Source organism: Apteryx mantelli, chromosome 7, assembly GCF_036417845.1.
Source record: "Apteryx mantelli isolate bAptMan1 chromosome 7, bAptMan1.hap1, whole genome shotgun sequence".
In the NCBI taxonomy this organism is placed as follows: domain Eukaryota; kingdom Metazoa; phylum Chordata; class Aves; order Apterygiformes; family Apterygidae; genus Apteryx; species Apteryx mantelli.
The window spans coordinates 34,837,691-34,865,277 of NC_089984.1; the positions used below are offsets into that span (position 1 = coordinate 34,837,691).

General features: G+C 43.3%; 1 protein-coding gene across 12 annotated transcripts in view; it reads left to right on the plus strand.

Moving 5' to 3' along the window:
* The window catches only part of TCF7L2 (transcription factor 7 like 2), a 184,843-nt gene extending 165,029 nt beyond the window's left edge, over positions 1-19,814 (plus strand). Inside the window, exons 8-15 of one of the 12 annotated variants that reach the window (XM_067300257.1) lie at positions 3,029-3,169; positions 4,084-4,243; positions 5,012-5,119; positions 10,056-10,104; positions 10,661-10,711; positions 11,869-11,941; positions 12,517-12,589; positions 17,531-17,546. In XM_067300257.1, coding sequence (XP_067156358.1) covers positions 3,029-3,169; positions 4,084-4,243; positions 5,012-5,119; positions 10,056-10,104; positions 10,661-10,711; positions 11,869-11,941; positions 12,517-12,559 — 625 coding nt within the window. In that variant the 3' untranslated portion in view covers positions 12,560-12,589; positions 17,531-17,546. Of the gene's footprint in view, positions 1-3,028; positions 3,170-4,083; positions 4,244-5,011; positions 5,132-10,055; positions 10,105-10,660; positions 10,712-11,868; positions 11,942-12,516; positions 12,590-17,530 lie in introns of all 12 variants that reach the window. The other 11 variants (XM_067300250.1, XM_067300251.1, XM_067300252.1 and 8 more) reach the window with 11 other exon arrangements.
* Positions 19,815-27,587: the final 7,773 nt, after the last annotated feature.

The following is a 27,587-nucleotide window of genomic DNA, read 5'->3' on the forward strand; positions in this document are numbered from 1 at the left end:
AGAAGTTCCTGCGGGAAAACTGCCACCCTGAAGATGACTGCGGAGCTGTAGCTGCCACTTGATGAAGGCTGCCGTGTCCCCGAATTTAGAGCTTGGGGGTCAATCTCAGCCCGGCTGAAGTCGGTGGAGGTCTTGCCATCCGTTTTGTTACCATCTGGCTGTCACGCAACATGCGTACATGGGCTTCTCCTCCTCCGCTCCCTTTCCTCCCCATCTAGTCGCTCTCCCAGGTGCAAATGCTCCCTCTCTCTTTCTCTTAAAGGCTAATTGGGAAAACAACGTGCACACATATAAGGGGGAGTTGCATTTTTATCATTCTTTTTTCACCCTCCTCAATTTTGATTAGCTAGAGATACTTAAATCTTCATTAAAAATAAATAAATGAATAAAATAACCCCTTATCTTTTGTTGAATTTGCTTGCCTTGAAGATCCTGACCGTAGCACAGTTCAACATATAGGTAGTATTTCTTCATTTGTCCGTGCCTTGTAATTTTTGATCAGGTCCTCATTTGAGAAGCAAGTCCATGACCAAGTTATCACAGCCACATCCTGTGGCCTCTTCAGAAGCTTAATAACCATTATTTTTGTGTACCCACTAACTCCAGCTGTAATCAGCCTTTTGTGGTATTGAGGAACCCCTTTCCAGTTCCTGAGTCTGACCTTCCTCAGGCCCACTCTTTCCTACCCTTTCGTCCTTGTGCTACCACTGCAGGCAGCTGCCCTTCCCTGCTGCCGTGTGCCCCCTGCCCTGCCCACCGTGTCCCCATGCCAGGCGAGCTCAGCTCTTCCCCTCTCCTCCCCGAAGGCAGGTTTTTCCTTTCTCTTGCCATTTCATCGTCTCTGACTCTTGTTCTGGTTTGCATCGCAGGTAGCCCCAGCAGCAGTGTAGTCCTCGTTTCGACATTGGGTCTGTGCGTGGAGTTCACCTAGGAAAGACAGTCCTTAGATAGGAAGTGTGCCAACTTTTTATCACTGTGCTTATATTGATTTCAGTGAGGTCAAGATTTTGCTGTGGGTTTTATTCCCCTCTGTGTTTATATATGTTTTCTAAAAAGCTAAAACCAGTCCCCTTTGAGCTCTCACGCTTGTTTGCATCGTACTGTGGCTGGGGGCCCCAAGCACTGTATGAACACGCTGGATGTCCAGTCCAAATACATATGCGCACACACAAGTAGAGGGAGGAACAGCAGAAGAAAATGGAGTGAAGGCCCAGTTTGTCTTGCCCACCGGTGAGGCAGTTCGGTGGCAGAAGTGGGACTACCACAGCCCCACCGTTGTCTCCTGCCCTGACCTGCCACGCACCAAAGTGTGTCCCCAGGCAGACGCGCGCTTCTCTCCCACCTACTTCCGTTGGAGAGCAGGGGAGGTCTTTTGACAATCCACTTGGAGATTTGTGTCAATGGGTCTTTAACAAAAGTAGAAACCTTTGAAGGAATAACCACTTGGCTGCCCATTCTCCTCTGTGCTTGCCATCGCACCCTCCTCCTCTCCTTTTCTCCGCGCCTTTGTTTGTAGGAGCTGTAATTTTTCTACAGAGTTTGAACAATCTCACATCATCCCTGTCGTTCCCTGCTCTTCCCACCACTGTCTTCAAAGATAAAATACTTCTGTCCAGTGATCTTGAGTACTACTAGCTGATAGACAGAAATCCACAGAGCTCATACTGGACAATAAATCCTTTTTATGAAAGTACTGCTCTGTGTTATCTTGTGAATGTAAGGAATATTTAGGCAGTTTAGGGGGTTTTAAGCTTAGTAATGGATTTTTTCAGAGGGGGGAAAAATAAGAAAATCCCATTATATTCTAATACATGTGCACAGTCTGCTTAACGATGGTATATCACCCCAGTATAGAAACCTGTTTAATAGAAAAAAATCATTGTATATGGATGATAGAAGAAATAATTCTTTTTGCAATTGCTTGTTCCATATTGCGGTACTTTATTTGGACCAAGACAGCTCAAAATTCTGGGTTGAGAGTGGGGTTTTACAAAGAAAAAAATGTACTGTTTGCCAGATCAGCTTAGCCTTGGACTTTTTGTGAGAAGTTATTTCTGAGCCAAAACTCTGGGTTAGATCCCGTTCCCTGGAAACCTGTTGACTTCAGTGGGGTTTTTCTTAGGCAAAGTCACTCAGTCATTCCCTGCGAAACCTTTTAAGACTGTTGAGGAATAACAATGATAAAAAAATCAATCCTGCTTTTGAAAAGTTTAATTTCATTTAAAAAAATAAAAAGACTGAATGACTGTGGTATGTTTGTTCTGTGGCCTCAACCTGGCAATTAGATTTTGTGCAAACGGATTCCATATCCCTGTGAATCCAGCTGCAGGACTGGGGCCTCCCCATATATATGACCATAAATCATAGAGCTGACAACATTTTTTCTCTTTAAAAAGGCTAGACTGTTGTTTTACATGAATTTAAGCCTTCCTCAGTTACCTTAATGGATCAAAATTGACTTCATTCCACAATCTTCCCACCTTCTGTTAAAGCAGTGTGGCTCAGAGATTTATTAGACACAAATAAGTATTTTCTTTTGCTCCATCAACAAAATGTAGCTAATGAGGCATCTATAAGGATTATCAGAAATGCATCTGGATTGTGTTGGCATTAATATTTTATTTTGCTGTCAATATGCAACAAAAGATGTCATCCCAAATTCACAACATGCTTCAGAACTATAAGAATTGGTTTCTTAGTTGCCACAGATAATTTCTTAGTAAAAAAAATGGTCTGGTGGATTTTCTTGCAGGTAGCTGAAATTCCACTTTCATCCAAGTTCATCCAGTTGAATTTGCCTTTTGTTAAAGATGTTAAAAATCATGATGTCTCATGTCAGTAATGATAATGAAGGGGAAGATTGGCTTTAATGACATTAGAAGAATCATTATGTTTAATTTATTGCTAATTAATGCTGCCAGCTTCCATACGCTTTGTCTAGCTGTCATGTGCTTGTTATATGCCTTTTTTTTAATGTGTGTACACATCCCTCCCCATTCATTCATTTTTATTCTGACGATTTACACAGCTTTCTCTCCTCTAGGTTTCCTCCACACATGGTCCCGCCACATCATAGTTTACATACAACTGGAATCCCTCATCCGGCCATAGTCACACCAACAGTCAAACAAGAATCTTCCCAGAGTGACGTCGGCTCACTCCACAGCTCGTAAGTTTTTACTTCCCATGTTTTATTTTTAGAAATTCCTAAATATCACATTTACATGCGTTGCTTTAAAAAAGCTTGCATTTGTGGCAATGTTTTTTGCTATAAATATTTGAACGGTAGCTTTTTCTCTTTTCTTTTGTCTAAGTGATTTGACCAGCATTTAACTAAAATATGTGAAAATAACATTGACACTTAGTCTTTCAGAGCACTTCTGTGATGTAGGCAAGTAGCTATTAATCTGACCCGTTTTAACAAGGAAATGGAATTTTATTAAGTTTCAAGATTTTTGACTAGTTTCCCTGTTATTTAATACCAAGAAACTGTGAGATACAAAGTACACAACATGAGAAGTTAAATTAGAGCATGAACAGCTGGCTCGAAGCTGCAGAGAGCGCTAGTATCAAGTTTAGCTACAAACTGAGAAGAACCCTGATTTACTTGCTCCTCTTTCCCTAGCACATCTGGTACTTCTTGCCATTCGTTTTACGGGTTAATCAGGAAGACAGCATTTCAGTTCCTAGTGGTGATGGTGTTCAATTATTTCTACTACCGTCATGCTCACAAGCCCTCCCCATGAGCTAAGAATCCATTTTTCTAGGTTCTTGTGTCCTTTTGAGGTTTTTCGAGGAGGTGAGAATGTGCTCAGTGATACCACGTAAACCTGAGATAGGTTTTGTTATAATGCTGCTAAAACTGCCCTCATATAGCAGCCAGGATATAGGCTCTAGAGAACCTTCTGGATCTCAATGGCCAGTTGTAAAAGTGTCTAACATAAGACAAGGATAACTTTACTCTGGCTTTTTTACAGTGTCTAATTTCTGAGGATTTATGTACAGGGTTGGAGGGGATTAATTTAATAAATTCATAAGAGTCCTCACTGTGAGGTTTTTGTCTGTTGTATCTTTACCCTTCAGAAAACATCAGGACTCCAAAAAAGAAGAAGAGAAAAAGAAGCCACACATAAAGAAACCTCTTAATGCATTTATGTTGTATATGAAGGAAATGAGAGCAAAAGTTGTAGCAGAATGCACATTGAAAGAGAGCGCAGCCATCAACCAAATCCTCGGTCGAAGGGTAGGTAACTGGTGTAGCCGCAAGAGAGGGGCACAGCCAGGGAGTGAAACTGGGTGGGATTCACGCTGCTTGCAGAGAAAGGGAATTGCGGCCTCCTGAATGGGTGTATTTTCCTCTGTTATTGTGATAATGGATAGGGATGTAAACTCTGCTCACAGAATCCAAGTAAACCAAAGACCCTGGTTTTTTGTTTTTTTTTGTTTTTCCCCCAGGGTCTTTTCCTGGGGGGAAGGAGGGAGGGAGGGAGGGATTTTTTTAAATTATTAGTATTATTATTTCAATGTTGTTTCCATGTCGTGGACATGTAAAAATCCCGGATTTCTTGTTACATTGTCCTAGAAATAGGCAAGTATTGGAACCTGCACGAACTAGAAGAAGGGGGGGGTGCATGGGAAAAAGGAGGGAGATAGACCCTTTTAACACCTGTAATTGAGATCTTGGACTCAAAACAAATGGTTCCAGTTTTGGATTCCCCTGTTCTTTGTTTGTATTTAGTTTTTTCATTCCCCTCTCTCATCAGGCAAACAAAGGGACTGAATGAATGTAAATGACCGAATTGTGTCTGAGTTAAGTTAACTGGAGTTATAATCTGGAGTTACAAATAAAATATGAACTGGCAGTATTCCAGATCATCTATTTTAATCTAGCATGTTTTATGAAAATCAGTTCTAACTGTATTTATATATAGCTAATATTCTCTGCTATTAACATGCTTTTAAAAAAAGCTGTGCTTTTTATTTTTATTTTTTTCTCTTTTCTTCACCTCAGTGGCATGCATTATCCAGAGAAGAACAAGCGAAATACTATGAACTAGCAAGAAAGGAACGACAGCTTCATATGCAGCTGTACCCGGGCTGGTCTGCACGGGATAACTATGTAGGTTCCTATGTAGGTGGAAATTTTTTTAGTAGTAGAGCTTGTAGAAATGTATATGTGACCTGCTGAACTACGACCACACATTGCACACAAGCACTACTTGGAAAGCGTGGCTCAGGATCCCAATCTGGTAACAACAGCGGACGCTTCCCTCTGCAATACTAAAACTATTGGGGATAATTCACAGCCTCCACTTGGAAGAGGCTTCCTGACTGGGACTAGTAAAAGGTTAGAATTGGGGCATGACAGTAGAGCTCTGTGAAGAAACTCTTGCCTTCACCAGCGTCTGGAAATGTTATTTGGCTTGCTGGCCATTTTAAATTCATTAAAAAAAAATTAAAATTCCCCTAGTATGGCTTCTCTCCTTTCCACCAAAAATATGAATAATTAGTGTCTTGTGCTTATCTGTGTGAGAGTATAGTGGAAAGTGGAAGAATGACTTATCCTAGCTTCAGAGAAGGACTGGCAAAACCAAAAGCGTGACTTGTTTGAAAGTCTTACTCTCAAGTGGGGTTAAATGAATTATTCCACGCTCTACTGTTGTATATTTCAATTATGTTCTGCTTTTTCATGGCCATGTTATCTATTTTTTTCCCCTTCCTCATTCTAAAAAAAAGTGTTTGGGAATTTGCGATCAATTCCTGGAGTGCTTTTTAGATTGATTCCCCGTACGCCTTTGAGAAAGCCTGTTTGCAGCTAAAAGTGGTAGAATTTTGTGCCCTTACAAATGTAAGGCCAGCATTGTAACCACTTGCTAGTAGCATGTAACCCCTTTTTCCATGCCTTCGTGGAAGCAGTACATCTGGTAGTAAGTGTTTGCAAGCCTAAACCTATAAATTCATGACAGATTTCTGGATTGGTGGGAGCTCTAAACCCTCCTTAATAGGATCATAGAAGTATCTTGATTATTAAAAAAAAATATATATCTATATATAAAAACAAACACGTAAAACTTTCAAGGTCTCTGATTCTGGAATAAACCCAGCTCCCTACCTTCCTGGTACACTTAACTTCAGGTTTGGGGAGCAGCATCTTTAAATTTATGTCAGTTGTGTACAGTGTAAAACATTTTGTTTTTGTTGAAGTCTGTATCTTCCATCATCATCATCACTGCCGTGAACTCTGTTTTGCCGTAAATCACCTAAACTGTGTGCTTTGTGTATAGCAATGTTGACCTGTAAGAGCATTTGCTCTTCCATATGTATGGCTGGGAAAGCTAGTTCAGAGTTTGCAAGAAAGCCTAGAATAGCAGCAGCTGTCTATGCTCGTCCACCATTTCAGCAGTGGAGAACACTCACTTTCACTTAATTAGCAATATTTGCATAAGAAAATTTTCTCAACTCCTTACATTCTCTGTCTCAGTCACCTTTTCCTTCCGTTGGCCTCCGCCTCTCCCTTCTTTATTCATCCCTGAAGGTATAGCCGTGAGTGCTCCGCGTAGAGGGAGGCAGAGGAAATCTCTTTAAATCCAGTGAGGCACTGCTGAACATTGGTTTTCCCTTTTTTTTCTCCTGTGTTGTTTGGCCTGAGACTGTCAGACCATAGGCTTGAGGTAGTTCTCGGTACTGAGCAGTATTGTCTTCTTGGGTGTTCAGGAGGGAGCATACGCTTAACTGAGGTTTCAGGAATGTTCATTCTGCGCAGTGACTGTGCCGCTGACAGATGGGCATGTACAAAGCCTTCAGTGTTTAGGACCTTTTACTTTTGTCCTCACCGTGTGAGCACTGAGAAACCCTTTCTTCTCAAGCTAAAAAGGACAGGATGAGAAAGCCGGCGCTTTCCCAGCGGCTTGATGCTGTACCCCCAGGTGACCTTCAGGGGGAACCTTCCTGCCTGAGGAGAGCTCAGTAGCTTTGCATCACACAGTTGCATCATCTGCGGGATTTATTTATTTCTCTCTTCCATCCATGCAGAGCTCTCAGAGTTTCCCTCCTCCCTCAGCGCTTCTTAGGGTCTCAAGCCCTTTCAGGGATCTAGAAGGGGAGCGTGTTTGGGGTGCTTAAAATGGTTAAATTGTGAGCCATTTCACATCAGGCAGTAGGATGAGGCCAGCTGTAGCCCAGGTCTTCAGAAATAGGATTGGTGCATTCAAGAAATGCAGCTTTCAGCATATTTTTAGAGAAGAGGATTCAGTGAATCCCTTGTGGCTTGCTGGTGTCACAAGGCACATTCTCTCTTCCTGAGATCTAATATAAGACATTAAGCTGCACTGAATGCTGGAGTCGGAAATATGTAAGGGTCTAGTAACCTTGTCCGCCTGTAGTCTAGAAAATTAGTACAGAAGGCTTCTGCAGTCTTGTCAAAACCCATATTGGTTTGGCTCTGCCAAAACAGTAAGCAAGTGTTTACATCCACATCTACTTGCAGCCTAAGAATTTGTATAATGTGACGATGGAAAATGTTACGGACCATCTGCTCCAGTCTGAGGAGGGCAGTCTGAGACAAAGACAAAAATGTGTCTGCTGCAGAGCACTTCAAAAACTGCTGCCATATTTTTTTCTTAACTCCATGTATGCGTTTAGCTACATAATCAAATAACTTCTTATAGCACAGAAACTGAACAAGCAAGCAAGATATTTTTCCCCCTATTAACTTGGAAGAGAATGTAGAAGTACTTAGTGGGAACTTTTTCTGTTCTTTGTTAGGAATAGAGTTTTCAAAGCTGGTGTTGAAAAGGGACCAGAAATTCCTGGTCCCTGACTGACATTCCTGTATGTCAGCCATTTCTAATACATTGCTCCCTAAAGAGGTTATAGTACTTTAATGCCTGGCTGGAGGAGTTTGTGAAGGGCAGATGACTCTTGGTCTGTGTTCTGGCTGCCCTTGTGTGAGAAAGTTACGAGTTCTCAAATTGGAATAGCCCTTGGATGCCCAAATATACAGCAAAAAGTAATCAAATTAACACAAGATGCATTCAGTTAATTAACAAAGTGGCCTCCTTGAGGTTAAATAAAAAGCAGGCTTATGGTCCTGAGGCAATTGTCCGATTTCAGTTACGTTGTTGAAAAGCTGGAAAAAATTCACTGGCTTTCATAAAGTTACTGCCAATTTAGACCAATGTAAATGAAGCAGAGTCTGAACCTCTTGTATTTTTATGTGATATGTGGACTTCAGCATACAAAGTTTTCCCCCCATTTTATTCTCAAGGAGTTTTAGGAGCAGTGCCTCATTCTCCTCCTTGTCTTTTCCTGTCATGTCAGGCAGATGGCTGGTGTAACAACTGATACTTTACTTAAACAGAGAACTCAGAACGATAACTTACCATATCCCCCCAAATGACCTTAGAGGTGTCTGAGATGATTTCTCAGTAGCAGCATTCAGGCCACAGGATTATGTGCATGTCCTTTAAAATTTACTGTGCACACAGCTTTTTCCCTCACCAGAAGGCTCTCTTGAACAAGACTGTACTTGTCATAGCCTGGGCAGCGGGGGGGGCAGTTTACAACAAGGAGAAAAGAGTGCAGAAGCCTTGTGCCAGAAAGCCAGCTTTTGGGGAGGAAAAACACTACTACAACAACAACAAAGCGAAATCCAACTTTCACGTTGGGTGAATTTCTTACTAATAAATTCCAGGTAATGTATCATAGTGAGTGTGCCAAACATAGTGGATGGGCCAAACTGAAGCCAAATTTAACCATTTAGTTGGAAGCCAGACCAACCTACTGAGAGGGAGATGTCCAAGATGTAGGAGAACCTCCTGGCCTCCCCTCAGATATTGCCAGACCTTCAAAAGTGCTGTGAGATTCCTTTTTTCAAGACATGCTTGTTCCCTCTTGACCACAAGGGACTGCTGGTCTTACGCCTTTTCACCAATTCCTCTTACTACCACATCTTCAAAAGCAGAGGTCACTGCGCTGTTTACAGTTGACATTGCTGCCCAGAAGATGTTGCTTTTAGTATCTGGGGACCTCTGAAAATGAAATGACCGTATTCCCCCACACTAGCCTTTTTGTTTTGCTCTGCAAACTCTGTCACTCATTGCTGGAAGAAGAGTTTTCTTAGAAAATAATTTTTTCTTTTGAGCCATGCTCATCATCGTCTTCTCCTTTTCCACAGAGTTCAGGCTGATCCTCATGGTTGTGTCCTCTTGCACAGTGCTGGAGGGAAAGTGGGAAAGGACAGACCCTTATTTCTCCAGCCTCTTCTGTTCCATTTCCCCCTCCGATCAAAAACCATAATAAATTGCATCATCTTGATGGATAATATTTGGGAAAGGGCCATAGTTTAGCAAATTATTACTGCTGATTTTCTTTGTGATAGAGCAAAATGTGGACAGTGTCTTAGTTGTACCACACTTTGGATTTTTTTATGCTTCCCAGGTTTGGGGTGTATTTATAAACCTGCTGGTTAGGCTTTCCTCGTTATTGTGGCTTCCTTGTCTGTTTTAATGGTCAATTTTGGCAGCTGAGGAACCCCAGGGGCTCAAGTCTGGCCTCATTCACGCACTCTCCCTTGTTCAGTCCACCTTGTTCCCCCTTCTTCTCTTCCTCCCCCCTGAAAAAATGTGACCACGAATGATTTTTGCCACTTCCAGACGCAGGAATGTGCAGGTGTCAGACATTATTGTCGTCATTCTGAACTTACCTTAAAATAAGCTCCTTCCGGTTCTTTCTGCCTCCACGCCAGCTGCTCACGGCTTTCCGGGGGTGTTAGCTTTGCGGGGGGCCGTAGTGGGGCTGTCTGAAAGCAGAATAAGCAGCACAGCACAGGGTGGGCGGGCAGGCAGAGCCGTCCCCGGGGCGAGAGCGTCCCCTCGGGGCCCTCCTCGGCTTCCCAGAGACGGGAACGCACCGCAGGTGCGTCCCGGGGCTGCCACGCGGTGGTTCGTGTCCTCTCCGGTGGGCTTCGAGGACAGAGCACTCTGCTGTCACTCTGTGCTGTCGAACAAAGAAAATTCTCTTTTTTAATCCTTCTCCTTTGTGTATGTTTCATGCAGGGAAAGAAGAAGAAGAGGAAAAGGGATAAGCAGCCCGGAGAGACCAACGGTAAGTAAAAATAAGTCTGAATATCTTGCGTAGCGGAACTGTGGCCATGCTGATCTTACGTTCCTAGGCACGGGGGAGGTGGGCAGGAGTCTCGTGGCCTCACTGGGAGCCAGTCCCTATCGTAGACAGCCTTTTTTAATGCACTCTAATTATTTATTCACTATTGCCCTTCTAAAACTAGTAACCAAGCCATTGCATGTAAGAGCCTCTTGTGACACTAGTTGAATTTGTACGTAATAATTGCAAAGCCTTTAACTGCAGATCCGTAGTTGTAATGCCTATGCCATTGTTTATAAAGTCGTCTGCTTATTTTGCGCGTATGTGTGTGTGTGCGTGTGTGTGTGTACGTATGTATGTGTTTGGTATTAATTTGGGCTGTACCTGTATGTTCTGATGCATGCCTTACAGTGGTAAATCGCACCCAATTTAAATTAAGGAGGTTTGCCATTCTATATAGGAAATTAGAAATACTGCATAGGCAATCTCATAGTCAATTTTGAAGAAGCCCTAACTTAATTTTTTTGAAGCCTTTGTGTAATTTGTTCTTTTTTTTCAGAACACAGCGAATGTTTCCTAAATCCTTGCCTTTCACTTCCTCCGATTACAGGTGCTAACGTCATTTTGAGTCATTTAAAATAGTTTATGAACTGCTTTTTAGTTTTTTTTTTTTCCTGCCATTATAGATTTTAACATTAAACACTTATGACATTAAGAAAAAATACCATCCACACGTTTTTATAGTATTTATTATCTATATATCTTTATATCTATATATGTTTGATAGTATTTTTTAATTTGTTTTTGTTTTTTGTAACAATTGCTATTAAAACAGTAATATGGTAAAAATAACGCAAGAGTTGTACTAACTGTGCAAATTGAATATGCAGTATTTCTTTAAAGAGACTGATAAGAATGGAAGCAAGTCAGTAATGAACCTCCTTAATCTAATGGCATTTTTCATGGCTCCCACTAAGTCTTCTCACATTAGCATGCATACGCTTTTTTTTTTATTATTATTATTTTAGTTTTGGAATTTTTGTTTTTGCCTTTCTTGCTCAAGCCTATTCATTGCAATTCACCAGCTGTACTAACTCAGCACCTTGCCATGCTTTACGTTTTATTTTCTGGCTGATACTAACATGCTCATTCTGCAATCTGCTTATTCTTATCCATTCCTTTAAATATAAATTAATAAAAACAAATAAATTGAATGTTATTCCAAAAGCTGCATTATCCCAGGAGATATAATTTCCTTTTTTTCTTTTTTTTTCTCTTATTTTTATTTTGTATCTGAGTTGAAGAAAAAAGCATGTTCAGGATCTAACTTCCATACTCAGCTTCTTTTCTTCCTTTTTTTCCCCTCACAAAAAGCAGAAGAAAAAAAACGAACCCAAATAAATCTTGCCTGAAACATCCTGCTAGACCAGCCACAATGACTTTCCTCTATCTGCTCTTTTAAATGGGAAAGAGACAGTCCTTTATAAAGGGATACTGCAGCTTTAATTGCAACAGCTAATCTCAAGAGTTGAATAAGAATGTGATTATCACTATTTTTTTTTTTTTACTTTTAAATCGAAAGTCAATATTTTGCAATTAATAACGAGGACATTGATTTTTATTCCCTTTTTTATTTTTATTTTTTCCTTATTTTTATCTTTCTCTTTTTTTCTCCCCTTCTTTCTCTCTTTCTCTCTCTCTCTCTCCCTCTCCCCCTCTCTTTTTTTCTCTCCCCCTTTTCTGCTCGCTTTTCTTGAACTCATTCAGACCTGAGCGCTCCTAAGAAATGCCGAGCGCGCTTTGGCCTTGATCAACAGAATAACTGGTGCGGCCCCTGCAGGTGTGTATAGTTTTCCCAGACTCGCTATGGCTGATTTGCAGCTGGTTTATTTGGTACTTTCCCCTTTTTTTCCTGCCTTGTTGCTTTGTAGCTCTGTATTGTGATCTAGAAGACACAAGGGAGTGGGACACTGCCATGAGTTATCGTCTCTCTGAAAGGGTCTTGCTTTTTTGTTTTTTTTTTGTTGTTGTTTTTCCTTCCTCTTTGCTGCTGCTAGCCAAAAACCCACTGTAAAACAGCATCAGCCTTAAGCCTATCTGATCCGTGGTTCAAACACAGTCCTGCCCCCCTGGCCTCCTCTCCAGGAACGTCACCTTTTCCCAAGGCCCTTGATAACATGGCACTGAGTGTGGTACCGGCACGGGACGGACGCACAGCCGTGTCGCCACGTCACAGTTTTTTGTTCTGGCTCATTGTGAAAGTCCTGTTTCTTTCAGGCCCTTGGTATGAGGGGAGATTACCAAATAAAACTGAGGTGATTAAAAGCTAAACGTAGCTGTAGCTAAGATTACACAGTCCAAATGAGCTCTATCCACCATTGTGTTGTATTTTTTGTGTTTACCTTATGCTAACAGATGCAAATACTCCAAAGAAGTGTCGGGCATTGTTCGGGCTTGACCGACAGAGTTTATGGTGCAAACCATGCAGGTATAATCCTACCCACTAGGCCTTTGGGGAAATAAAAGCAATCTGTCCTCTTAGTGCATTTGTGTGATTTTATTTTTTTAATCTTTTTTTCCCCCACCCCCACCTTTCTCTCTCCCACAGCACCAATTGCTAATAATCTTTGATCTTTGGAACTTCTTGCTAATTTAATGCCATTTTCTCTCTTTCTTTACCAATAACCTCTCCCTGGTGGTAGAACTGGGAACAAGAAAACTTGAAGTGCTTAAAGCTGGCAGGTTTTTTTTTTTTCCAGATTGTCAGCAAAATGCATGTTTAGGTGGACATTTTATATTTTGTCTTTTGTGTGGGTCTGTGTCCACTGTCTCCAAAGGTTTAAAAGATTCTGGGATATGCAGCACTAGTGTTTTTATCTTGATTATAGATATACAAGCCAGTGTTTACAGCTTATATTGGACTCACTTTTTTGGTTTGTCTGCAAAATTTAAATAGATGCCTATATACCAATATTCCTCGGTAAGGCTTGTGTAGTTATTATTTTTGAAATGATCTGATGTCTTTTTTCCGATTCTGAAAATAAATTTTTCCAAATTTTATCCCAACAAGTGAGCTGTAAACTCTTGAGCTCTAGATAAAACTAATTACAACTTTAGTAGGACAGTTTTCAGCATTAAAAGGAGATGAAAGACATCAGAGGGCCCAAATTCCGACAGCCCATGTTCTACTGGAGTATAATTCTGTGTATAACTCAGTACGTACTTCTTTCTTGGTGGAGGGATACCGAGTAGTTCTTTTCTCATTCCTTTTTCCTTAAATGATCGCATTTGGTTAAATTTGTTGTTTCTTTGTTCTGATACAAGCAGTCTTTGAATTTGGAATATTATGATGGTAGGTATTTCAATCCAAACCACACTCTGTGTGTAGTGATTCCTCTCCCGCATTTTCCCCTCTTACTCATGCCAGTCCCATGTGCTTCATCTCATTTAGAATGTAGATCAGATGTTCTTCATATTTTGTGTATGCACGCAGTCTTGTTTGTGCTTAGTATCGAGGAAAACATGAACCGAGGGTGGTATTGTATGTCAAAATATGAGATAAGAGAAGGCGCTGAAAATGTCTTCAAAAGATTGCATATTGTCCCATATAAGTCATGCTTAGTACCGGCTGTTTGGGGATTGAGGCGTTAGATATCAGTACTAGTATATATGTTAAATTTTGAAAGCGGCAATTTCTTAAGGCTTAAGGAAAGGAATAAAAATTCAGCCTAATAGGGCTGGGTAGCTGCTTTCGCTGTTAATTGTTAGGAGACTCCAATCTCATGCTAACCAAAGACTCTAACACTGTATTTAATTAGGCTTTATTCTGTGGTTAATGTACTACACACTATCAGCAGATATTTGTGTAGTCTAGTGATACAGGATTTGAAGCATGTCGAACTCTGTATGCCGAGTATCAGAACTGTGGGCACATCGTGTTTGTGTTGCTTAATCTTTCCCTAGCTGATTAAGTAAACATCATACTTTTAAAGCTTCATTTTATCACTAAGGGGACTTTTCATTTAGTCTGTACATTTGTTAGCGCTTAGGTTAATGTGAGACGAACCCTCTCTTAACTTGCTCCAGCTTTTGGTTAGAAATCTTTGCTTTCAGAGACTTTATTTTTTGAAACCAATTTCAGTATTAGTTTTGAGCCATACAGTACCTTTCAGTGGTGTAGCTGATAGCTTTAGACTTTTAGCGCAGGGAGATGTTTTCTCATTAGGCAGTTTAGAGCATTTCTCTCCTAGTTCTGGTCCTAACCATTATAACAGCATATATGATAACATGGTAGGTTTTGTAGGGCATCTTAAGTAGATGCTAAAGGGGCACAGTTTGCTGACAGTATGGAGACTGAGGCATCTCTGCTCCCAGCAGCTGAACCAACCTTGTCCTTTTCTGTGGCTCCCACTCCTGGGCAGTTGCAGCGCTGCTGCTTGTTCTGGTGCTGCCCTAGGGCTGGTTTCAGCAGGCAGTGTAAGCGGGGTCACCTCTGCTCACTTCTGCCATCCTGACGTGGCAGGGGACGTTTTCAGAACGGCACACAGACGAATAGTCCTTACGGTGCGCTTGTGTGTGTGTGTGGGGGGGGTACGCAGAAATTTTAGCCCTGCTTTAAAGACAGCAAGACTGAGGCACGAAGAGCTCCTCAGACTTTAACTTATTCCCCTTCACCAGAGTTGCCCGCCGTGGTTCGCTTCTGGTAAAATTTGGCTTGTAGGGTTTGGGGCATTTACTCATTTGTGTATTCTGGCCCATCTAACCCTGCCATGAACACAACCACGCATAACACAGGATGGGAACAGCACAGGCTCAAGAAGGAGAAATGCCTCCCCTTGAACCATCAACATTTTAGTAAATGGCTTTTCAGACTAAAAGTGGTCAGCGCACTATTAAAGAGTTTGAAACAGAGGAAACATTCTGTTAAGATAGCAGAGCAGTGTTTTTAATTTTAAAAAGACTATTAGCTCTGCAAGCTCAGAAAGTCACATAGTTCCGTGATATCTTGATTTACATCTGCTTTGCCATGGGAAAACTCTTCTTTTCAGGCCACTGAACTTAAGCTAGTATTAAAAAAATCAATTGAATTTTTGGCACACTAGATTCAAACTGCCTCCAGTGAAATAATTAACTGCCTTGTAGATTCAGAGCAATCCAGTTGAATGGCTTCTGGACCACTGTCAATGAGGCAGGCAGAACTTGGTTCTCTGCTTGCAAATTACTTTTTTTAAAAAAAAAACCCTGGGGTGTCCAAATTGTGAAAACCCACCTTCCCACACAAGTATTTTCTGTGAGCTTTGTGAAAAGTCATTGTTCTGCTTTGTTCCTGGCTGCTGTACAGAAAGTCCCAACACAGATTGTGGGCCTGGTAGCATTGCAAAGTTTCAGACTCGGAAGTGGCACAGGAGAGGAGAAGGGATGGAAGAAAGAGTGGCAGAAGTGTCGTTAGCCTAGTGCCAGAGCCTTCCCATGCGTTCTTGGATGGTAGATGAATTAACAGGTTCTGTTTTGAGCCCACCAAGTTAATTTTTTTTCTGTCTTTTAACTTTGCTCTAATAAAGCATGGTTTACTGCCTTCACTTGCTGTCTTCTATCTTTCTTTCTTTCTTTTTAACATTTAAGTTGCATGGATGTCTTTAGTTTTTAGCATGTGTTGATCTGCAGGCTAACGTGGTTAAAACTCTGCTAGCCTTAACTTACCTTACCATGTGGAACTTGAAGCAGAACCTCAGGCCATTGCCTGATTCTCTGGAAAAAGGGATGTCACAACACTGACATCTTCCAGATCCCTCACAGAAGGAGATGGAAAGGTGGGGTACCAGGGCTTGCTGTTCGCTTCTGGCTATGGGAGACAGTATCTTTTGCCTCCAGGATCAAGCTGGTTAGGTTTGCCTCACAGTGGAGAAATGTCTAGCTCCATTGCCTAGACGAAGGACTTTGGATTATACCAAGTGAAATGCAGTTGCCATATATATGGGAGAAAATCTACTGCCAGAAATGAAGTTAGTGGGGGAATTGCACACAGCAACATTCATCATCTGTGCCAGACCACGGCATTTCACTTGCTCCTCTCTAATCTGCTCAAGCTGCTCAGCTAGTGCGAGGTGTCCACTGGAGAGGGACAGCGGTGTGCTCCTCGCGGAGGTGGTTGTGAACAGCGTAGCTGGCTCTTCCCAAAGATTTTGTGGCAGAGCCGCTTTAGACAGACTTTGTCAAATACATTGCGCTGGGTCAGCATTTCCCATGGAAAGCGTGCTTGTAAGTAGGAGGGCCAGAGAGCCATCGTTATTAGGGTCAATATGACCACTGAACATCACTCTGCCAGATGCTGTAGTCATTTGCCTCATTATTTCTGTCCTGCTGCTAGAATTGTCTTGCATATACTTGGCAGGAGAGATGTTGTGAAACTGTCATTTGTTGTTCATTGCTCCTTTACATTATTAAGTGGACAGAGGGAGGAGAAGAGATTTCTGTTGGGTCACATATTCGGTTATTTGAAGACAAATGGCTCTTGTGAAATTCTCATGTTCCCTGGTGTGAAATAAGTTCCATGTTGCTCTTCATCTTTGTACCTGTCGTCGTGCTCCTCACCTACTGAAATTGGTCCCACTCTGAAGTTACATGGGTGGCCTCTCAGAGGAAAATTCCCCAAAAAGCAGAGAAGCAGTTTCCCAAATCTACCACTCTCCCTTAAAACAAAAAGTAAAACTGAGTCGATTTAAAGCCACAACCTGCAGGCCATACAACCAGTTATTCTTGTTATTTTGGATCATATTCTGTTTATCCTGTTCTTTTCCTGGTTTTTCTTTTGTTTGTTTGTTCGTTTTGTTTTTATTTCCCCTCCCTTGTTCTTTCTATTATATACTCTTCCTGTCTGACTCTGACATCTCTGAATTTGGTGTGGTTCGTAACAGAGGAAAAAGCAATGAGCAGTAGGTTGCAGCCGTTCTTGCCTCCCAAAGGCAATGCATCGTAAAGACTACAGGTGACGCAGGTGTAGAGATAGCCATGTTAACTTGGACAGCATTATGGGACATCTTGAGATACTATCAACTCTCAAAAATTGTTATCTTACAAGGATTAAATTTTTTCCTAAGGAAAGTCGAGTTTACAGATAGCACAGTGGGCTCAAAAACCATGTCTCTGATTTTATGATTACTTTTAAAATAAAAAAACAAAAGAGGCAGCCTGAAAAGGAGGGTGACAGAGAGACAATTTGCGAATCTTTTCCAAATCCATTAGTGGAGGGGAGGTTCCTGCGTGAACTCGGTGCCGAGAACGCCCAGCCAGATCTTAAGCACAGTGCGCAGGGCCTGGGTGCAGCCTGGTCAGAGCCCAGAGTAATTTGTTTATGGCTCTTTGCTTTAGATAACTTTCTCCATTAGCATCTTTGCCCTTTATTCACAGATAACTCTCTCCCTGTTTCTAGGAGAAAAAAAAAGTGCGTTCGCTACATACAAGGTGAAGGCAGCTGCGTCAGCCCACCCTCTTCAGATGGAAGCTTACTAGACTCTCCTCCTTCCTCTCCCAACATGCTGTCCTCCCCCCCAAGAGACTCGAAACCACAGACTGAACAAACGCAACCTCTCTCGCTCACGTTGAAACCCGACCCGCTGGCACACCTCGTCATGATGCCGCCGCCGCCGTCCGCGCTCGGCCTGACCGAGAGCTCAGCGAGCAAGCCCAGCGCCCTGCCCGCGGCGGCGTGTCCCAACGGGGCTCTGGAGCACCAGCCGGCCACCCTCGCGCCCGCCGCCGCCGCCGCCGCCGCCGCCGCCGCGTCCTCCTCCTTAGCACAACCTTCGACATCCTCCTTGCATTCCCACAGCTCGCTGCCGGGGACACAGCCCCAGCCGCTGTCACTTGTAACCAAGTCGTTAGAATAGCTTTAGCCTCTTTAGCCCTTTCCGTTTTGTTTCGGGGTTTTAAATTCTGTTGGGATTTTGGTTTTCGTTCCCTTTTCTTTCTTTCTTTCTTTCTTTTTTTCTTCCTGTTGCTGTCGTTCGTTGTTTGTCGCCGTTTTTCGGTTTCGTTTTTAATTCGTGCCGCGTGGCTACATTAGTTGATGTTTTATCGAGTTCATTGGTCAATATTTGACCCATTCTTATTTCAATTTCTCCTTTTTAAATATGTAGATGAGAAAAGCCTCATGATTCTGCCAAAATTTTTATCAACAGCTGTTTAAAGTCTTTGTAGCGTTTAAAAAATATATATATATACATAATTGTTATGTAGTTCCAATAGCTTAGTTTTAAAGACTGATTTTAAAAATTAAAAAAAAAAAAAAAGAAGCAATTTTGAAGCAGCCCTTGCCGGAGGCATTGGTTCTTTATTATTTGTATTAAATACGAGCTTGCGAACCAATCATTTTACATCTGGTTTTTAAACCTTTAAGGGCACAACGAATGCAGTGCCGCTACTACTTCTTTTTTTTTTCTTCCTTGTGTGAAACAACCTTTATTGTGATGTTACTTGTTATTGTTTAAATGTACAGAAACAAAGGGTTAAAAAAAATGTGTTAATATACCTTGTTCCATGGTGTTGTTCTTTTTGGGGGAGGGAACGCTACTCAACAATTAAAAGTATCACAACGCTATTGGACCAGTAGTATTTATTGCTTTAGAAATTGCTTGTTGTATCTGTATGTTGTCCCTTTTTAAATGTTTTTTTCCTCTTTTTTTCTTGAAACATTGTATAAATTTTTTTTCCCTTAGTGTAAGCATCTTATATATAACAACTCATTTGTACAAGGTTTTTAAGTTTATATATAAATGTGTATATATATATTTTTTCCGGGATTTTTGTTTTTGATTTCCTTTTGTGTTTTTTTTTTTTTTTTTGCTGTATGAAACACAGTTGCCACCAAATGGACATTCGCAGATGCATTTTTCAAGGATCAATAGTGTAAAAAATAAATTGCTTTAAAAGCCATTACACACAAAAAGACTTGAAAATTTAGCAAGGGAATTTTTAGCAATGCCGTTTGAAAAATAGCAAGGTCCAAGTGTCTCCCATTCAGAACTGCAGCTGAATCCCCTGCGACATTAGGACTGTAGGCTGTGTGCAAAATTTTTATGTGCCAAAATTCTCAGTGACTTTTAACTTTCTCCCGACAACTTTATTATTTTTTTTAATGCTGTAATTTTTTTGTTCATCATGTTTTGCTGTGATGTTACATAGGTAGATATGTATGTAGTTTTAATGTCACCTATAACAGACGTGTTTGGTAGCAGATTGTCCGGAAAGCATTTAAAATGAAGAGGTATAAACCCTTAAGGGCCAAATTCTGTATATTAGATTATTCATAAAAGGAAAATCAGACTGCCACTTTTATGTACACTTACTACATACAGGTAGGTAGCAAACTTAAAACAAAAAAAAAACCTAGGCATGTTGATGTTGCAAAAAACGCTGTATAAAGCTGAAAAATTGTTCATCTGTTCATTCAGTGCCATTGTAGTTGACATGAAGCGATTGTAAAACTGTCTCAGATTTTTCTCTGGTTTATTAAGATGCTAACTATAACATTTTTTGTGAATACTTTGAATGTTTCCTAACAGTTGTGATGTTACTGTTCCGTTTTATGCTCTTATTCCGATTTTCATTTTTAATGGTTTGGAAGCCATTTTTTGTAATGAATAAATGTTCATGCTGTACAGTATCTGTAGCATGCAGTTCTGGATTAATAAAAGCAACTTAGTATGTGCAGAGAATGGCTTGTCAACTCATTTATGCGTTGACTGCATTTTACTCTGGCCAAAAAGATTTACAGCCCGAGAGGAAAACTTCCTCGTAACATTTTTCTTGAAAAATCTTGCCACTTCCAGCCAGCTCTGCTTGGTGAGAAATACTCTGTTTCGTTTGCGTTCTTTTGCTGCTACCTCTCAGAGTGCCTGCTAAACTCATTTTGTGCTAGGCCTCCCCTGCTCAGCAAACTGTTTTGCGTGAGTAGCAGTAGTTGAAAATGCCTTTTATTTAAAGCAAATGGTACATGAGTTGGCAAGAGACAAGTAACGCATGAGCTAAAGTAATGTTGTCCTTCTGGTGTGAAGTGGTACGCCTCCATGATCCTGACAGTGGGACGGGAGGCCAGGGCTGATGATACCTTTAATTTTAAAGAAAACATTTTGTTCAGCCTGCTGATCCTCCAACACAGGGCACATGCCCTGTGTAAGTCACTCAGGAGAGCTGAGGTAGCCCTGAATGGTCACAGAGTCCTTGTGCTGGCCCTTGGGGCTTATCTCTTGGACAGATTTGGTCCCATTTCTGCAAACTGTTTCTTATGCACAGAGTCCTTGCAGCCCTTGCAGGAGTCCTGCTGTCAGTACTGAGCATCCAGCATCCACAAGGTGCAGTAGTGCCTGCAGATGCTTCACTATGAGAGTGAACTGTTGGAGTTCAAATATTTTGATAAAATGGTTGGTTTGTTTGTTAACTGACGAGGTATTTAAGCTTCTTAACTTCCAGGAAGCTCTCACAAGTGGATGTCACCGTAGCCCAAGTCATTTTGGCAAATCTCAGCCATAGTAATTTCTACAATGGTACTTAAGGGCAATTGTGAATGCAGAAATCTCTGAACAGGCCTATTCTCTGCCTTCATGGTAGCGTAATGTTCTTGTAATGTACTTTTCATCAACTGGTCTTGATGAACTCTCCAAAGAAGGGTAAGTATTCTTTCTCATACGGGGAAAGAGTCACAGAGAGGTGAAGTGACTTTCTTCTCCGAAGATTGGGGAATGGGGCCGTTTCTGGAGGCTCTGCCGTGGTCATGCTGTCCCTCATCTTGGTGGCCTTCAAACCTCCCCAAGTCCTGGAGGCAGCTGCCTGGTTTAGGTGCTGAAGGGCAACAGCACGCTTTGGCAAGGCACCTTTGATAGGCAGCATGAATATGGATTCAATTGCTTCCTAGTGCTCTGGCACAAAGAAAAGAAAGTAATCCATTTAAATGTTGTCACCTTGTGTCCACGGATAAGATCAAAGCTGGGCACAAAGCAGTTACCTGTTGGCTGCAGAAGGAATTTGCTTTGCAAAAGGGCAGGGAGGTACTGGGTTGGGGTAGTTCGTGATATTTAAACAGAGTGTAGTACTTAAAATTACTACTGCCTTTTTTAAGGACCAGCCTCCAAAACAGAAGCCTTTTCTGTTTCTAACTTGTTAATAAAGGGAAATATATTTGAGTATTGCTTCATGTTTCCTTCTAGAAGGATTAAATCATGGTGAATTTTTTACCAGGCTCCATTATCTACTTTGATCCAAGGCCTGATGCTGTTTCTATTGTGGTCTGCTACGAAACTCCCGTTGACTTCAGCGGAAGCAGGACTGGAACATGTCCCCTCGTCCCCCGCTGCAACCATGTATGTAAACCCGAAGGTGTTCCCTTTGCACCCTGCTTCCTGCCCACCTTGTTACGGGGGTCACGTTTGCAGTGTGGGTGAAATGGGCTTCTATGTGAAAAGGATGTTGCTGTAAAGCCCTTGGGTGTTTTGAAATGTTGAAGATGCCAAATCTTGCTATTGTTGGTAGCCAGGAAATTGAACACGAAGCTCAGATTACTCTCCCACTAACTGAGGTTTCTGGGGAATTTTTTTTTTCTTTCTGAATGTTTTGACTCTTGCTAGAACATGGCCATCCATCAGCCAGACACATGTGCTGCATCTCTGCTGGGAATAACTGCTCTCTTCTATTGTAAAACATTGTGCTCCAGGGAGATCTTTGAATACCAGATTCAAAGGAGACACCATCAAGGTATGATTCATATATTCAGCAAAATAGTGTGTTCTTTGCTCGCTGCTTTATTAGCAAACCTTTGGAAAGCAGAGTCCAAAATACTGTTCCTGGGAAATTGGTTTTCCTTCTGTGTATCCAGTGAGAGAGGCACTCAGTCCAAAGGTATATTGTACAGAGCTAGCGAGCGGTGAATAGTTTGCGCTGGTAACTCTCATATGTTGTGGAAAACAATTGCATATTCCCAGGAAAGCAACCGTTGGGGTTTCCTGTAGGTTGTACATTGGCTGTGTCCCTTGATGGGCTCGTGCCTTCAGATTTAGCTCTGAGTTCACCCTGCCCCGAGGGGTGGTCAGGGGTCCGAGGAGGAAATTGCTGTTATGTATGCGTACTCCCTCTGTGCACAGGAGTCCTGCTGGGGGACCCCACTGTACCGGGTGCGCTGGAGAGGATGGAAGGATGGATAGCCCTTCCCGCACCGCGGCCATGAGGTGGGCTCCGGGGCTGGATACGGGAATGGGGCCTGAGCACACCCTTCACTCTCCGATCCGAGCAAGCGAGGGCAAACCCCAGAGCTGTACGTGACAAGCGTGCACGCTTTATCATGGGGACAGTGCGTTGTAGCGGGCTGCCACGGACGGGCGGCTGTCAGGGGACAGCGCAGGGCCCTACATACAGTAGGTAATTCACTGTAGCTATTGCTTCCATCTGTTTTTATGGGATGAGGCAAGGAAGCAGTCAATGTATTTTGTGTTTGGGAGACATTTATTTTCCATTAGCTTTGTAAATCTCATTTTTCACTTAGTGTACAGAATTTTAAAAAGTTTAAGTGATTGCTGACTCAATAAACCAGTGCCACATGGTTTTAAGCTTTGCTTAAAAAAAAAAAAAAGCAGGAAACAAGATCAATCTTTAGAGTCCTATTAGTTTTATTGGACTATAAAAAGATGTAAAGAGAATTCACAGTAAAATAGTTGCATGGGCCATTGCTACAGCCATGAACACAAACAGTAATAATGATAATAAAAATGAACATGTGTGATAGTGCTACCCAGCTATATCTTACATATACATAGGAATTCTTTACCACCTAAGTCTCTACGTAAGGATTTTGGATGCTATTTTGGGAGATACACGCTGCAGCTAAAGACTAAATTGAGTACAGAACCAATACTGAGTTTCGGTGGTCTGTGTCAGATCCTAAAATCTAAAGCTTAAAGCTCTTCTGGCCTTAAAACTATGAATATGCAAATGTCATACTGTAGCAATTGCTATATTATAAAAAGGCATAGACAGGTATTTTGGCATTCGAGATGTTCTTAGAAAACATCTTAAGACTTTCAAGGCAGATTGGCTACAACTGAATGCGTCCCAACAGCCCATTCACTATCAATAGAGTTGCTAGCCCTTTTTAAAGATTCTCAGAGGACAGCAATCTGCCAGCCCCTAAACTGATTTTCTTCAGGGACCAACCCAAAATATTCACAAATAACTTGCACCCATATTTTAGGAGTTGCTCTTTCTCTGAGGCTGGAAATGCATTTAATTTGTGGGGGCGTTAGCCCAGATTTCTAAGGCAATGGAACTCATGAAGTCATGCTGTCTGTCCATCTGTTTGACCCTCTCCTGATAACTCTTGAATCCTCTGGCATTTTGGACCAGATTTGACAGAGGCACTCAAACTCTCAGAGATGATAAAGTCCCTATGAGTTCCAGGGAAATCTCTGCACTGAGAAAAGAGGCTTTCCAGAGCCTCTGCTGAAGAAAAGGCAGGGAGCACTCAGCTGTTATCCATTCCCTCTGGCGGTGTCCAGATGGCCAATTATCACACGTCTACTTCTGGACCAGCATCTGCGCTCTCTTGCCCAGCTGGCAGGCCAAGAAGATTAGGTAGGAGACATGGAGAGCGTTGGGGTGTTGGAGGGAACAAGGGACATGAGAGAGAGCTAGGGGTGTAAGGAAAACTGGAAATACTGCAGCTGTAATTTGTAATATTATGCAATATTGTAGAGGGGAAGAGAGCGGAGAGGAAGGACGTAGGGGAGATAGGAGACACATCTGCAGGACACCAGGCCTTACTAGTGTTACTGCTCCCAGAGCAAAGCTGTTCAGCAGAAAATAGAAGCTGCAGTGTTACCAGGTCATTGTATCCTTGCTCCGAGTCAGTTGTTTGCACAAGTTCACCAACGAGAAACCCAGCGATGTTTAGGAGGTGCTTGCTGTGGCTCTGGCCGGGCCGGCTGTGATGCCCGTTGGCCTGGCTCCCAAGGGAAAGGTCTTCAGGGCAGGAAAGGCTCAGGGTGTTTCCACAGTCCTGTAGCAGGGTGAGGAAAGGAGTCCGGTGCTGCCTGTGCCAGCCGGAGCGAGCTGGGCTGTGCATGCACCCCGCGGGCAGGGCTCAGGGGCCGTTCGTCCCCGGGGCCTGTGACGACCCGCGTTGGCTGCTGAGTCTTGCTCAGCTGCACTCAGCGTGCTCCTCCTCTGTATGTATTCATCCGCTAGCAATGTGAGTGGCAGGAAGGCTTTTTTTTAGAAGAAGAAGAAGCATCGCTACCTTATTTGCAAACAAGCGCATTTCTTGTAGCTGGTTCTGAGGCATCAGCAAACACCCCGGTTTTAGCCTTCCTAAGAAAATGTCTCCTTTGCTCCCTTATTTTGCGTTCCCTTTTGAATATGCTGCTGGGGTATTTTTGGATCTAACTATATCTTTTTAATCTGTTTCTTCTTCCCCCCCTTCCCTAGCCCCCGCTGCCTCCCTGCCTGCTCCTCCTTCAAACTTATATAATGGCACATTATACAAAATAGCTAAGCAGGTGGTATTTTTAAAGACAGTGAGTGAGCATTTTTTTGGCCTAAATTTGGAACGAAACAGATGGATTTTAAGACTCTGCTTTTTCTATGAATAGTAACCGTTGTTCTCCACTGCCTTAAACACCAGTTTCAAGACCACCTCCAGCAACCAATCAGCACTCTGTTATTTAATTATAACAAAATTCTTAGCTCTGTCTGCTGCTGCATGGGCAAGTGGGGGGCACTGGATCAACTTCTGGAGCCAGGCAGACTTGCCAACAATAATTTTCCTTTTCCCAGAGGGCCTAGGGGGCCTGGAGCGGGTTCCAAGTTCCTCCTAAACTGGCTGTTCAGTTTGGGCTCCCTGACAGCGGGCTTGAAAAGGGTTATAGAAAGGCAGATAAATGCACTTCTTGTTGCAAGCTTCCCTGACAAGCCAGGCCTCCAGAACAGTGATCTCATTCCTGCCTCATTATTAGTGGTGCCAGATTTTTTCCATTAACAGGTAATTGAGTCGAAACTAAAATAAGCAAAGTTTGTTTTATCCAATGCATTTTCTTGCTTGCTTGTGAAAGAAAAACACTTTAGAGAGGAGTTTGCTTTTAATGTTCGTGGAAATATATTTACATCCCAGAGATTCCGCTCTGCTCCAGTGTAATTAACCTGACTGGTCTTTTTGTTATTGTTGTTTTGGTTTTAAAGCTAAGACATTGGCGAGGCTTAATTTTTTCTTTTTCCCCTAAAGATTCGAACTCTTCAGGAAGAACCGGGCTGAAATTCCATGTTCGCTTTACATGGCCGCTCTGCTTCGACACCGCTCCTACGTGCGTCTGCGTTACGTGATTGGCTTCTGCCACGGCCCCGAAGGGGCAGCGGGAGCCCAGACAGGCGCCAAGGCCGCCACGCGCTACTGCCGGGCTCCCGGAGCGCTGCCCCTTCCCGGGACTGCGGGATCTGCTGGGACCGGCCGGCTGCTCTGCTCCCGGGCAAGCAGGGAAACGGCAGGGCTGCCCCGGAAACGGCCGCGTGCTTGCCGAGGATTTTCTGTCTGCTTCCGATCCACGCGGTTACGAGGGCAGGAGGGACGAGTGTAAAACCAGGGCTGCACGCGCGTGTTTAATGCCCTGCTGCAGCGATGCTGCTGAGGGAGGAGGAGGAGGAGGAGGAGGAGAGAAACTTTCTGCCTGTGACGGCGGCTCTGCGCGCGGGGAATACGGCCCTGCCTGCGCCTGCGTGAGGTGGTGGCAGCCGCGGGCCCACCAGCGCCAAGGGACCGGGCCAGCCCCGCGCCCGCGGTGCTGGGCGCCCCTGCCTGCTCCTTCCACGGCAGGAGAGCGCTCACGCCGGAGGGGAGGAGGGAGAGCCGGCCGCCCCGTGGGGGCCAGCGCGCCCCAAGGGGAAGCTGCTTCCAATGTGGATGGCGTCCCGTTTCCCGAGGCGCCTCCCTGAGGCCTCCCCATCCCGGCGTCCGGCGCTGGCGTGGGGCGCTCCCGGCCCCCCGCGAAACAAGTGGCGACTTCTCGTCAAAATTCCCGGCGCCCGGGAGCAGGCGATCTCAGGCAGTGGGCAGAGCGGCAGGGCGATCGGGCAGCGCGGGCGCCGCGGGGGCTGGGGGCGGCAGGAGGCCGAGCGCCGCCTCCGCCTCACCTCCCCTGGGCTCCCGGAGGCCAGTCACCGGTTCCCAGAGCCCGTTTCAGTGCAGACAGGACCTTCAAAGAGTTTGGAACCTTTCTGGCTTTTTTTTAATGCCCTCCTGCAAAAATAAAAGCAGAAGGACCCATGCTCTAAGGTCAAGTACATAATTGTTTCTAAGAGGAATTTCAGACCTCGTCTCTTCCTCCGGGCAGGTAACGCTGGGTCAGTTACCCCGGCTACCTGACGACAGACGGGAGACACAATAACCCCCCTCTGCTCTTGAACACGTCCTTTCCAAAGCAGAATTTACAGGGCTTTTTGTTTTGTTTTGTTTAACGGAGAACTTTGGGAGGGTTTCTCCTTGCCGAATTTAGCTGGTTTTCATTTTGTGGCCATCCGATGCTGCGATTTCTCTGGCAGCAGGGAAAATGAGTGAGAAAATGAGCTGAGAGGGGAGTCGTGGTCCTCAGGTAACCTCGCTCCCAGCCGCTGGGCTGGGCTGCGCTGCGCCAGAGGGTCCCACCAACGTGGGGAGACGTCCGAGCACGAAACGGCGGAGAAGAAAATACCTGGTAACGGCTGAAAGAAGCAGTAAGGAAGCAAGGTTCCTCAATTACGTTCCTGGCACAGTCTGGGGTGCTCATTAAGCCCGTCTCTCGGTTTACCTGGCTCTAATCCGGCTGTAGCAGAAATGCAGCCATGAGGTGTGCCGACTGCTTGAAGTGCTTTGGGAGTCTTGTGTAAAGCAGAGCCCACTGCAGACTTGTGCGGTTCTTATTCTCCATAAGAAAAACATTCAGCATCTCCACAGTAAATACAGGATTGCCACAACGGCACGAGATGAAATTACCTTTTCAATCACTCATTCAAATGTATTTACTTTCCACTGGGTTTTCTGGGATACTCCTTTTTGTACCGACTAGGTGTTTTATTTCACTGTTTGCTGCATGAATTTTGCTGAAGCAGCTAAACAGCTTGCTTTTATAAATAGCTCCTCCTGTGCATCATGACGGACGACAAGGAATTTGGCTTAGTGAGAAACCATTGACCAAAGTGGCTTCACATCAAATTGTTTCATTTTAAGAGCTGATCTTTTGCTTTCCCCACCTCTTTAAATTTTTAGGTGAATTTAAATTAACAGAAATAATGCAGTTGTTGGAATACATAGATAGAAAGATTTGCTATCTACAAATCCGCGCATTTTTTTTAAGCCTTCTGTTTAGCTAGGGACCACACACAATATGGACGACAATGGTACAGACTCCTCTGAACTCTCTCCTTTCCTCAGGCCACCCTGACCTGCATGAATGAGCTAAGGGATGCAGCAGCCATTCTGC